This window comes from Rutilus rutilus, assembly GCF_951802725.1.
Source record: "Rutilus rutilus genome assembly, chromosome: 3".
Lineage (NCBI taxonomy): Eukaryota > Metazoa > Chordata > Actinopteri > Cypriniformes > Leuciscidae > Rutilus > Rutilus rutilus.
The window spans coordinates 14,815,366-14,829,455 of record NC_140211.1 but is presented as its reverse complement, the minus strand read 5'-3'; the positions used below and the strand labels follow the sequence as shown (position 1 = coordinate 14,829,455).

At 35.9% G+C, this 14,090-nt stretch overlaps 1 protein-coding gene across 1 annotated transcript; it reads right to left on the bottom strand.

Annotated features, from left to right (window-relative positions):
- Positions 1 to 1,101: 1,101 nt before the first annotated feature.
- Positions 1,102 to 13,917, bottom strand: LOC311288369 (E3 ubiquitin-protein ligase MARCHF3). Its single transcript, XM_084405750.1, has 5 exons — positions 13,502 to 13,917; positions 9,569 to 9,750; positions 6,644 to 6,848; positions 2,577 to 2,783; positions 1,102 to 2,144 (listed from the first exon to the last, which is right to left on the bottom strand). The coding sequence occupies exons 2-5, from the start codon at positions 9,706 to 9,708 to the stop codon at positions 1,986 to 1,988; spliced, it is 711 nt and encodes a 236-aa protein (XP_084261876.1). The 5' UTR covers positions 9,709 to 9,750; positions 13,502 to 13,917; the 3' UTR covers positions 1,102 to 1,985.
- Between the last annotated feature and the right edge of the window lie 173 nt (positions 13,918 to 14,090).

Genomic DNA, 14,090 nt, shown 5'->3' with positions numbered 1-14,090 from the left:
GTCAGTGCTTGAGCGCTGGTCTATGACTGGAAAGAAATAGAGTCGTTGCAAAAGAAACGATACATAGCTTACATGTCGCATTAAACTGTCAGATTTTAGAATGTTATATAAAATGATTTTGCAAGTACATGTTTAATCTTGTCTTGACTGGATCTTTGGTGTAAACTCTTTCAAAATCTTGCTTCCATAACCTTAACCCCCGTTGAGAACCACTACTCTAGACTCTGAGCTGTTACTGTGCACATGATGCAATTATAGGACAATGATTGCAATAGCAGTGATGCACGGTTCTAGCATAGTTAGCAGTTTGATTTACTGCTACCCATTTGCTACCCCTGCAATTTCATATGTTGTGCACATTAGCCTAACATTGAACAATATTCATGGTTTATAAATCATCTTAAAGCATGAAGAACAGTTACTGCTCTTTTTCTGACTGCAGACCAATTCACCTCACTGAACGCAGTTATTTGTATTCTGGCAGGATTGGAATGGTTGAAATGGAGAAAGGTATCCAACCAGTTAAGTCTCTGAATGATTCAGATCTCAGTGGAAAAAAAAACACCCCAGGATATTTGTGTCTGCAGATAGAAAAATGTAAGAGTAAAAAAAAGAAAACAAGTAAAACTTGTTTTATTTGCTTGTTTCTCACTTTCACAATAGGAATTAAATTATGTCCACAGCATTTAGGCAGAACAGAAAAGTAAAAAAAAAATGTTTCTTAATATTAAAAGAGAAATTCTGGCTTGTGGTGAATTATGAATTAATTAGGCTAACACAAAATAAAACTGCTTCAGTAAGAATTTTTTTTTATGTTTTTGAAAGAAGTCTCTAACGCTCACCAGGGCGACATTTATTTGATCAAAAATACAATAAAAGCAGTAATATTGTGTAATATTATTAAAATATATATATATATATATTAATACAGTTTAAAATATAACTTATTCCAGTGATTTATGCTGAATTTTCAGCATCATTACTCCAGTCTTCAGTGCCACATTATCCTTCAAAAATCATTATAAATTCTGATTTGCTGCAAAAAAAAAAAAAAAAATCTTATTATAAATGTTGAAAACAGTTGTGCTGCGTCATATTTTTGTGGAAACCGTGATACATTGAACTTTCAGTTCATCAAAGAATCCTGAAAATAAAAAGGAAAAGCATTTATTTGAAACAGAAATCTTTTATAACAACATATTAAATGTCTTCAGTGTCACTTTTGATCAATTGAATGTATACTCTGTGAATAAAAGTATTAATTCTAGAAAAGTATTAATTCATGAGATCGGGTTGGATATTCTGATGTGACATTTACAATGCACACAATGTAACAAGATTTTAAAGTAAATTTGTTTTAGTCTTTTCAATTCAGGTGGGGGTTTATCTTTTTTTTTTTTATGACAAAGCAAACAGTAATTAAATCATCTGCATATCTGTATGATTGTCTTACCTATTTACTGTACGTTCACCTAGATATATATTCTTCTGAATAATTATGAAACAATCTTGTAAAGTAAAACCTGCAGGTATAAATAGCTCAATCGTTATCATCTCAACACCATTGTTCTCTGGAATAATTATGCAGGCATGTTCTTTTCCAGTGGTTTGACATGCTTTTCCAATGTTTTGATGAAATTTCATGATTGAAAAGTTTCTTCTTCAGAGTTTTCCATTATTTAAAAACTCAAGTGAACACAAGTAAAAACACCACTTCAAATCAGAATGTCGCTCCAAATCAGGACGTTGCTCCAAATTAAGGACGTCACTCAATATCAGGGCATCACTCCAAATCGCTCTCAAAATGATGGTGTCACTCCAAGTTAGGGCATCGCTTCAATTCAGTGTGTGAGTCCCAAATCAGAATGTCTCTCCAAATCTGAGTGTGACTCTAAATCAGGGCTTCACACAAAATGAAGACATCATGAAATCAGGGTGTCTGAAATAACCCTTGGGCTTTTTTATTCCTGATGCTGTAGCCGGCATTACACCATGGTCTCCTTTTTATTGTTTTTGCACAAGAAGTGCATCGTTAGATGTTTTTGTTTCTGCTGTGTCTTCACAGGGCGGGGAATCTGCAGCCGGACGCTGGGATTCGTCGCATTCCACGTCCTGAAAAGGTGAACGTGGTAACGGAGGGATACCTGCAGTAAAAAAAGGAAGATTATGCAGAAAATTGACCTTTGTCATTTGACTTTTTTATTACTCTTTTACAGATTTGTTCACCAAATTCCAGATTCTATCGTGCCTTCCTATCATGAGAGAAAGTGGGAACGCAAAAATTTTGCTAAACTTTTTATCGGGGGACGCAAAGTGTTGCAAATGCAAAAGTTTTGAAATATGTTTTTCCTTCCATCTAATTTTTTGTTTTTCACCACCATAATTGTAATTACAAGATTCCAATGTGTAAAAATCAAGTCCCGTAGAACTGGTAATTACAGATTATAAACTCTGACTTGACCTCTGCAGATTCTTTTTGCCGTTGATAGTGTTGTAATTACGGTAATTACGACATGGCGTGAACGCAGCATCTGTGCGCTTTCATTTAGCTAGACTGAAAACAAGAGTAAACTTACAACAGTCCAGAAGAAGTAAATAGTGAAGAGTGTGAGTGTGAGAACTATGAGTCCGATGGCCTCCATGCTGTTGCTGTAGTACAGATCCATGGCTCCCTGCACACACAGCCATCCCGACAGACTGGCTAATGGTGTGATGAGCAGGAAACAGATTGCGTCCCCACACAGCGTCCGCCTCTGGTGCTGCATGGACGGTGTAGTGAACCACTGGAGCCATGAAAAACAGATGATTAGAAGGGTATTACACGTACAGCAATTTGAGCAGGTAATGTTACTTTTTTTAAACCAATAAATAAGTATATTTTATATTATATTTAGATTTAGATAGATAGACAGATAGACAGACAGATGACAGACAGACAGATAAATGGATAGATAGATAAATAGACAGGCAGATAGATAGATATATTACAGACAGAAAGATAGATAGATAAAAGACAGACAGACAGACAGAACGACAGACAGACAGATAGATAGATAGATTACAAACAGATAGATTACAGACAGACAGATAGACAGACAGATAGATAGACAGACAGATAGATAGATGACAGACAGACAGATAGATAGATGACAGACAGATAGATAGATAAAAGACAGATAGATAGATGACAGACAGATAGATAGATAGATAACATACAGATAGATAGATGACAGATAGATAGATGACAGACAGAGACAGATAAATACATAGACAGATAAATAGACAAATAGATAGATATATTACAGACAGAAAGATAGATAGATAGATAGATAGATAGATAGATAGATAGATAGATAAAAGACAGACAGACAGAACGACAGATAGATAGATAGATAGATAGATAGATAGATAGATAGATAGATAGATAGATAGATAGATAGACAGACATACAGATAGATAGATAGAGAGACAGAGCGATGGATGGATGGATGGATGGATGGATGGATGGATGGATAGATCATTATTATTCTGATTATTATTATTCATAAATATTATGGTTTTATTGTTGTAGTCTAATGATGATGCATAAGTATATCAGATATATATCAGACAGTTATAATCTGTATTTGTATCTGTCATAATATTGCTTGTTCTCTGACTTTAGTGCAAGGCACAGCATTGATAGGGCATGTGAGGTTTGCTGTGATGCACATAGACATAGTATCATCTTCCTGTCCTCCAGCCCAATCATGAGATAAGGACATTAATAAAGCGGCATGTCCCCGTCCAGCCTCTGCAGTGACAGGGATACGTTCCTCATCTAATCTCATTTTCCTGCTAAGTGGATTAGTGTTTAAAAGACATCGAGGTAAAGCAGACCTGCCAATATCTGCTGTGTGCCTTAAGGTGAAGCAGAGACACGACTCAGGACTCAAGAGTGACTGACTCCATGAGAATGAAGGCTGATGATAATGTTGCTTAAAACACATTCCTTGCGACTATTGCAGAGTGTATGCTATTATATGTCCATTTGCAGTTTTAGATCTCTTTATGCCTCTAAATAAACTCTAAAGCCATTTGTGAGGGCAGATTGACAGACTCGCAGTGAATTATGTCTCAGCTGAGGTCGGACAATATCTGCGTTTCCATAGCAACATTTAGCCAACAACACAAATAGAAGATATAGAGGAGTAAAAAGTCAGTGCCCAAGATGCAGTCTTGTTACATAAGCCCTGTCTGTGACAACATATGACGAGACAATAGCTGTGTCCCAATTCAGAGGCTGCATTCTTTAGAGGATGCGAACTTCAAAGGCCACGCTTTCGGAGGCCATGAAGGTCGGACTGAGCGTTGTTAAATGGGACGGTCTAGCCTACGGAGGGTTATGTTAGAGGTTATGTAACTGTTACATAATTACAAATAGTTACAAATGAACTGTTATGTAACATTTTAGGAATCTATCTATGACTGGCAAAACACTTCTTTCTTTATTTTTATTTCTTTATTTTTTTTACAAATATTTGTACAGAATTGATTTGCATAGAATCTGTGTTGGATCTGATTTCTAAAGCTTTTCTTTTCATCAGAATTGAAGATCAATATGAAAAAATACAAACTAATGACTAATGAATCATACACATTTCAGGAACTACTAAAAGGTGTTTATTCATTTCTTTGGTCATATCTTATGTTGCATACACAGTAAAAAAAAAAAAAAAACTTTAATTTTTTTTAAATTATATTTATATATTATATGATTCTTTTTTGCATGGGCTTTTTTGAGTTTTACCCAAAAGTTGAGATAACTTTTTTAATTTTGTCAATTCAAATACATTGGACAAATCACGTCTGTTCTAGGTTTTAAAAACTTAGGTTTAAGTTTTCATGTCGTTTATTTTGTATATTGTCATAGTCAAGGGCTGCGTCCGAAATCACATCTCTTGAGGTACTTATTTTCACTAGTTCACATTTACATATATAATCAGATCAGGTATGGAATATGAATAGCTGGCGTGCTATATATATATATATATGTGACCATGGACCACAAAATCAGTCACATGGGCCAATTTTTTTCAATTGAGATTTATACATCATCTGAAAGCTGAATAAATAAGCCTTACATTGATGTATTGTTTGTTGGGATAGGACAATATTTGGCAGAGATACAACTATTTGAAAATCTGGAATCTGAGGATGCATAAAAACATTGAGAAAATCGCCTTTAAAGTTGTCCATTTATGTTCGCGCTTATGCTTCATTCACTCACAAAAATAAATGTTTTATATATTTACGGTAGGAAATTAAAAAATATCTTCAAGGAACATGATCTTAATATCTTAATGATTTTTGGCATAAAAGAAAAATCGATAATTTTGACCCATACAATGTATTGTTGGCTATCGCCACAAATATACCCGTGCGACTTGTGACTGGATTTGTTATCCAGGGTCACATATATAGTCTATACTCTTTATTATATACAGAAATGGACCATGTTGAACATATTTAGACAGTTTGTGTACCCTGTTTTATTTTCAGACAGTTTAATATAACTTTTTTTCAAGTTTAGGACAAACCCCCTGCTACTCATCAACGGTAGCTGTCACAGTTGCTATAGGCGACAAGAACAACCCTCCTGTCATATGTTCCCCATCATGTAATTAAGCCCTCATGTCTGTCTGTCTAGTTGTCTTGTATATATTGCAGTTTCCATGTTCCACATATCAGGTTATTGTTACCAGTCAATTCAAGTTCAAGTCATGTTTAGGCGTTTGTTTTATGTAAAGCTCAAGTTTATAGTTCATTTTTCAAGTTTTAGAATAATCAACCTGGGTCCTCTACACCATTGTCTTTGTCTGCTTTAATGTCATTCACAGTACACACAGTCAATTAAGTTTAGGCCCGGTTTCACAGACAGGGCTTAGATTAAACCAGGATTAGACCCTTGTTCAATTAGGACTTTTAAGTAGCTTTTATGAAAGTGCCTTCAGAAAAAAGAAAGTGAAAGTTTCTGTGCATCTTGAGACAAAACAATGGCACTGACATATTTTTAAGATATGCCAATGTAAGTTCCTTTCAGTTAAATCAGCTCAAACATGCATTTGTATGTGAAATCGGGGGGTTAGTTTTACTTTTTTTAAATCCTTCTGTGGTGATAATCAAGTTCTTAACGTTGTTTATATGTCTATGTGATGTTTTTATGTTTTTAATATGGTTTAAGACAAACCATGTGCAAATTCATAAGTCAGCACCATTGTTGAGTATATTCTCCTTAAATCTGCAGTGAACCAAAGTCTCAAAAACACGGTTTGAAATCGCTGGTGTTTCTGACGTCACAAACCTTGTATCCAATCACGTCAACGTGATCGTCAACGAGTGGATCTCTGAGCTGGTGTGGGTGAGTGGAGGCGGGGCTAATTTGCATATTCATAGAACCACGTATAACAATTGAGGCAAGGGTGAAAAAACTTTAAATATGTAATTTTGGTTATCAAAGATGAGTTTCAAGGGATACAATTATTGACTACAGGGGGACTTTAAAGTGTTTAGGCCATTAAGTGTCTGGACTCGTTAGAAATCCTCTAAAGCAAATAGAGGATTAAATTATTCAAAAGCACTACTGCTGATTATTTTCCTGTACCTCTGTGAGTGGTTTAGGAAGTCTCTCCAGAGAGAACTCAAAGTGGCAGAGCTCACAGTGGCTGGTGCTGGAGGCCGTGAGCCAGTGCTCCAAACAAACACGGTGCACCATCGCCAGAGACCCGGCACACTCACAGGGTGATAACAGATCACCCGCACTGCTGCCTTCATGACAGATACGACAGAACGGCTCCTCGCTGTTCAGACTGAAAAGAGAGACCAGGATATCCATCAGAAAACAATAACTGCAGATTACACAGGACTCCAGGCTACTAAAATTCACATGATGTAGATGGTTATTGAAATGTGCAGGCTATAAGCAAGCATTTCGTGGGGAGTTTAAAAATCATGTTAACACTATTTGTTTGGTATGGAAGCCTGTTTGCACCATAGTAATAAATAAATAAATAAATAAATAAAGATGTTAATTGTGGATAGAGTTAAAAAAAGAATAGATATGAGATATAACTGTGAGATCAGTATATGATTATGAATGTGCATAAGATGTGTTACAATAACGACTTTAATTTCTTTCTTTTTTAAATCATATATTTAAATTATATATACATACATACACACATATGCATGCACACACACTATCTTCAAAAGTTTGGGGTGATTAAATTTTTTTTACGAAGTCTTTTTAAGTTGGCCAAATCAATTAATTTAGGTAGTTGAAATGTGCAGATTATAAGCAAGTCTTTTGTAGGTTGTTTAAAAGTTAAGTTACCATTATTTTAATAATGTCATCATTATCATTATTTATTACTGCACTTTATTTTGGAATGGAAGCATGTTTGTACCTTAGTAAAAATAAATAAATAAAGAAGTTAATTGAGATAAAGAAAGATATAAAAGATTTTATATAAGATAAAAAAATAATATATATATGCATAATATGAGATCTAAAGTTTCAACCGTGAGATATACAATATTATAAGTTAAAGGAATTAAAGGGACTATGTGTAGCTTTTTAGGTGTTTTATTATCTAAAATCAATATTTTTATTAATAAATATGCCCTCAATGGTGTACAAATACCTATGCCAATGATCAGACTAATCCTCGTAAACGAAGAATTTATTATCTTTATATACATGGGACGGGTAGGTCCACGGAGGCTTCCATGTAGTTCCGCCATCTTGAAAAACTATAATAGCAGAGAGGGACAAAAAGTACTAGGCCAACGCGTTTCCACAACGCGTTTTCGTTCAGAACCAGCGTCACGTGACTGAAGCCAGCAGAAGCGGAGGAGCAGAGCAGTGAGAGGCGCTTGTCACTGCCCCGGCAAGTTTAAAAGGCTGCACTGCACGGTTATTTATACACCGTTCATTCATACATATGCTGAGTCACAGGATGAGTCCTCGTCGTCGAAAAAGTCCAAAATAGACCGTAAAAGGAAACGTGACCGGAGATTACAAAAACAAGGGTTAATGTCGGGATAGCTAATGCAGGAGAAAGCTTTCAAAAGAGACCCTGAAGTTGCCTGCTTTCTTCTCGACAGGTAAGTCAATGTTACGGTCTTAATTACAAGCTTTTTTTGCATTGCTTGGTTGTGTACTTTATTATATAGACAGTAGAACATTTATAGTTAAAAGTTAAACAGGCTCTTTGATGAATAGCAGCTATTGAGTAAAGTAAGGTTAGAGAAGGCTCTGATGATGATGATATCTAACAATGCAAGTACTTCAAAAAATATAACGAGTAAAGAAGGCATTGCTACTAATTACCATAGTTAATGTTTTTCACAGTCAGTAATTCATACTGTAACATTCTTTTTTTCGTTGTTTCAAGTTTCAGTTTGTTTTAAATAACAAACCTGTTCACCCTAAGAAAAACTCGAAGTGCTATTATAAGACATCCTGTCATAGCTTTTTAGTACATAAGGGCTACCGTAGATGCAACGCGCATTTGAAAAAGTGAGGCGCTGGAGAGCATTATTCGTTTGAATGCAAAATACAATTTCACCACTAGATGGGAGAAATTCCTACACACAGTCCCTTTAATACTTTTGAAGCTTCGATGTCACAGGAATCAATTTTAAAGGGGTGGTATAATGCCCTTTTCACAAGATGTAAAATAAGTCTTTGAGTGTGTATGTGAAGTTTTACCTCAAAATACCCCACAGATATTTTTATATAGCATGTTAAAGTTGTCATTTTTTTGAGGGTGAGCAAAAACGCACCGTTTTTGTGTCTGTCCCTTTAAATGCAAATGAGCTACTGCTCCCAGCACAAGGGGCGGAGCTACAACAGCTTGTGTCCTTTTACCTGACACAGACATGCACTGAAAATTTCAAAAGCTTTAGCCTTTTATGTTCAAACCAAAGTCAGAAAGATGGAGAGACTCAAGAAGTGACAACATGTAGACAACATTTCTGAATGGTTAGTTGGTGAATTTATGTAGCTTATGTGTAGTTAACTTCTAGTCATTGATTAGCATATTCTGTCTTGATAATCTATAAATCGTGTTCAGGGGGCGGGGTTTATGTAAATTTTAGGGTTTATGATGTCACTAACCCAGGAGGACTGTCATGTAGTCCCAACCAGCCGTTTGTTGTAGTCCTTAAAAAACAATTTCTTCAAAAGAAAATATCTCCCTTTGTTTTGAACTTTGAACGTTGTAACTTTGCAGATGTTGTTTATGCTCAAACAGCAACATTACACACTAACTAAAGTTAGAAAAGTGAAATCATATTCAACCACCCCTTTAAAACATTAAAATACAATACAGGTATTTAAAATTGATATAATAAATAATGAAAGATTTAAATAATTAAAATCTCACAGTATTTATTTATCAAATAAATGCAGCCTTGGTGAGAGACTTTCTGCAACTTTCTGACATCAGATGAATATAAACTCATGACTGCACATATTTACATCACCAATGCCTAATGGGTATTCGGATAAATGGCTTAGACCCACCTGATGCCCACATGTGCAGGGATCACAGAGGAAACATAAGTGCTACTGTGAATGACTTCCTGCACAGGATCTGTGGAGGTCTCAGTATCCAGAGAATCCAGAGCAGCCTTGAGCCCAGCTGAAGACTCCTCACAGAGCATGACTGCTGCACACGAGGCCGTTCATACCTGAGCAACCGCAAGCTGAGAGACGGAGACATGAATCAATGAAGAGACACTGACAGAACAATGCAGACAGGAACCTGAAGTCTGTTTGCGTTAGCTTTGTCCTTTGTGTGAGGAACAGACTGAAAAAGCTGCTTTTTTACTCTTGAGATATAATTTGGCGAGCTTGGATAAAATCGCTTCGCAAATTTATAAGAACTACTTTTAATTTGAACACGAATGTGAATGAGATATGATAGAATGACAGATTTAACAAAAAATTTAATTATATTTAAATGATAAATTATACATACATATACACACACACACACACACACATATATATATATATATATATATATATGTGTGTGTGTGTGTGTGTGTGTGTGTGTGTGTGTGTGTTTCCCTCTTTAAACTATTGCAAATGATGATCACTTGCATATGCATATTTGCAACAATTGCATGCACATACATCATTCACATTCAATGCATGTTTTATCAGGTTTTTTTTTTAGATAATTAGGCTACTAAGGCTCAGTCACATATGAATCATGGGTCCATAATAATGACTTTTGCTGCACTGTAAAAAATAATCCTGTAAAAAAATGGTAAACAACTGGCAGCTGTGGTTGCCAGCATCATACTGTAAAAATACAGTGTGTTACCGTTTTTTAAATTAACAGCTAAATACTACAGTACAGTGTGTGCAGAATTATTAGGCACGTTGATTTTCTGATCATATTTTATTTCCAGGAACATTTTGCCAATTCCAAACCATATTAAACTTAATAACTACTATTAATTTTCTATTTAATCATGTATAAGTGATATATAATTGTTCATGAACGCTGGAAATGAAAAATGTCTTATTTTCAGGTGTGCAGAATTATTAGGCAAGTTTTCTTTTACAGATAAAATAAGCCAAAAAAGAGATTTAACAAAGACTGAAAAGTCAAAAATTATTAAATCCCCATGAGAAGAATGCAAAACTAATGCAATACTAGAGATTACAGTTAAGGCATGACCATTGGACAGTGAAATGCTCATTGGGTCAGCAGGGTCAGACAAAAACAGGTGGAGAAGAAAAAACACATGTTAACTGCAAAAGAATGAAGAATTAAGGTGAAGAATTAAGTGTGAAACCATCAGGAACCCTTTAGTCTTCAGCGCCACCATTTTCCAGAACTGCAACCTACCTGGAGTCTCCAGAAGAGCAAGGTGTCAGGGTCTCAGAGACTTGGGTTAAGCAAAGAATCCTAAAAAATAACCCCCTCTTAATAAGAATCACAAGCTGAAGAGTAGTAAAATACATGAAGACTGTTTTTTTATAGGCTTTATAGACAGACAGATTGAGAGTGACTCTTGAAGGACCAGCAACACATCCTCTTCTACCACTGTTTGAAGAATTCATCTTCCAGAATACATTTTAATACGTTTTGGGAGTTAATTTTTAGTCCATCTCTGCAAAACGGACTTCAGGGTAGGAGATGGACTAAAAATAAACTCACAAAACGTATTAAAATGTATTCTGGAAGATGAATTCTTCAAACAGTGGTAGAAGAGGATGTGTTGCTGGTCCTTCAAGAGTCACTCTCAATCTGTCTGTCTATAAAGCCTATAAAAAAACAGTCTTCATGTATTTAACAACACTTCAGCTTGTGACTCTTATTAAGAGGGGGTTATTTTTTAGGATTCTTTGCCTAACCCAAGTCTCTGAGACCCTGACACCTTGCTCTTCTGGAGACTCCAGGTAGGTTGCAGTTCTGGAAAATGGTGGCGCTGAAGACTAAAGGGTTCCTGATGGTTTCACACTTAATTCTTCACCTTAATTCTTCATTCTTTTGCAGTTAACATGTGTTTTTTCTTCTCCACCTGTTTTTGTCTGACCCTGCTGACCCAATGAGCATTTCACTGTCCAATGGTCATGCTTTAACTGCAATCTCTAGTATTGCATTAGTTTTGCATTCTTCTCATGGGGATTTAATATTTTTTGACTTTTCAGTCTTTGTTAAATCTCTTTTTTGGCTTATTTTATCTATAATAGAAAACTTGCCTAATAATTCTGCACACCTGAAAATAAGACATTTTTCATTTCCAGCCTTCATGAACAATTATATATCACCTATACATGATTAAATAGAAAATTAATAGTAGTTATTAAGTTTAATATGGTTTAGAATTGGCAAAATGTTCCTGGAAATAAAATATGATCAGAAAATCAACGTGCCTAATAATTCTGCACACACTGTATACTAGCTAAATACTTCAGCTACAGTATAAAACTGTAATTTAACAGCATATAACTGTAGCTGACAAAACGGTATTTAGCTAATTTCAAAAACCATAACACACCGTATTTTTACGGTATGATGCTGGCAACCACAGCTGCCAGTAGTTTACCGTTTTTTTACAGGATTATTTTTTTACAGTGATAAAAAGGTCACTGGGGCGGAACCCTTTCAAAAGGTACACTTTTGTGACCAATTTTTCCTTAAACGGTGCATATTAAAGGTCTTAAAGGTACATATGAGTACCTAAATGGTATATTCGTAACTTTTGCAAGGATACCGCCCCAGTGACAGCTTTTGTACTTCCTGAGAGTGAAGGATTTAACTGAGGTTACACTATTTTCCACTGAATGAAGTACAGGCTTGAAACTAAACTGTAAACTATGCAAAAGATCAATTGAGAGTGTGGAAAATGCCAGGGGCCGGTTTCACAAAGATGGACTTTGACTATGGCTTAGATATAGTAGATAGTCAGACTTCAGATAGACATCTAAATCAGACCGTTGCACAAAGCACTTAAGACTCTGACAATCTTAAGTAGGACTACACTGCAATGCATTCTGGGTAAAATAAGACACTTTTTAAAACAAAAAACATGGCGGATCGAGTAAGCGCATTCAACCGCTCAGTGCAGTTTACCCCCAGCGGAAAATATGTGTTTGTTGGAGCTGGAGGAGTATAACAGTTACAAGGACATTTTACTTGGGAAAATTAGTGGAGAATGTAGTAACAAGAAGAAATGTTTAATTTGGAAAAAGATTGCTACGACAGTTAACAGCGTTAATCCGACCGTTGAGCGGAGCGTTAAAGACGTACAGAAAAGATACAAAAACATGGTACAAGATGCCGAAAAAGAAATATTTAAGAGGAAATATTCTCATAGCTCTCTCCAAAACTTCGTCAGCAAACCACAAATTATGAGCCATTTTCCCTTTTCTTTTGGCTGTTTGTAATGTAACTGATTGTTACTGCTGGTTGCCAAGGTAACAGAGTCTTAGAGTCTTTTTTTGGTCTAAATTAAGTCTGTCTTTATTTTTGTGAAAGTCTAATTTGCATTAGACTAGTCTATGAGCAAATTTTAGACTTGTCTAAATATAGACCGGTCTAAAATAGCTTTGTGAAACCGGCCCCAGGTCATTGAAATCATTCGTTTTATGAAGGCTGTCCAAAAGTTGTTTCTGAAGGACACACATCTTGCCTCTCTGAAATTGGTCAATAGATGCTTACGTCAGAGAGCAAACATTAAAAGTTGAAGTTTTGATTGCATGCTGGAGCATCACTTTTTTTTTTTGCAAACCATTGCATTTCTCTGCTGCATCCTTGTGATGCACAAGTCAATGGATTCACAATGAAGGCAACATTAACTCTACTGTATAGGCACACAAGCAAGCCACATATAACATTTTACCAAATGGACATCTAAAACAACTTCAAAAAAACCATTCAATGACTTTTGCAAATGAAAAGCTAATTCAAAGTTTTCAGGAAAGTTAGGAACTTACCATCAGACAGACGCTGTTTTTCATCCAAACTCCCCATAACACGAGCAGAATCAGCCTCTGAAGAAGGTTTAAAGATAGGTAGACTTTCTCCCTCTCTCACACACACCCTCTCTCTCTCTCTCTACGGTCAGATTAGCATGAGCCCAAGGTCGTTGGTGAGAATAGCTGAGGATTAGCTGGAAGGCCAGGAAAGCACAGGCACAGAACCGACAAAGGGAAATCCTTCTCACATCACCGTTGGTTACACCCCGGGCAGCTCCTCATTCAGGCTTCCTTAATCCAGTTAGTTGTCACCAATGGCTTTTCATTTTCCTGACATTATGCTAATCGAACGGGGTCCTAAGCCATTGCAGACATAACAACAACAAACGGTGAAAGTGTTGGCAGCGTGTAAACCTCACGGACGGACCAGGTCTAATTTTAGCCCGCTGATCTATAAGAGCGGCCTGATCTCTTGCTAAATACCTTTTTATCTTGTTCGCTGACTGACGTCTAAAATGGTTCAGCATTGTGAGCATTTATTGTTTTTGAGAGATTTTCCTTTGTCCAACCATGTTTACACTACTGTAAAACAAGTACCCAACAATAA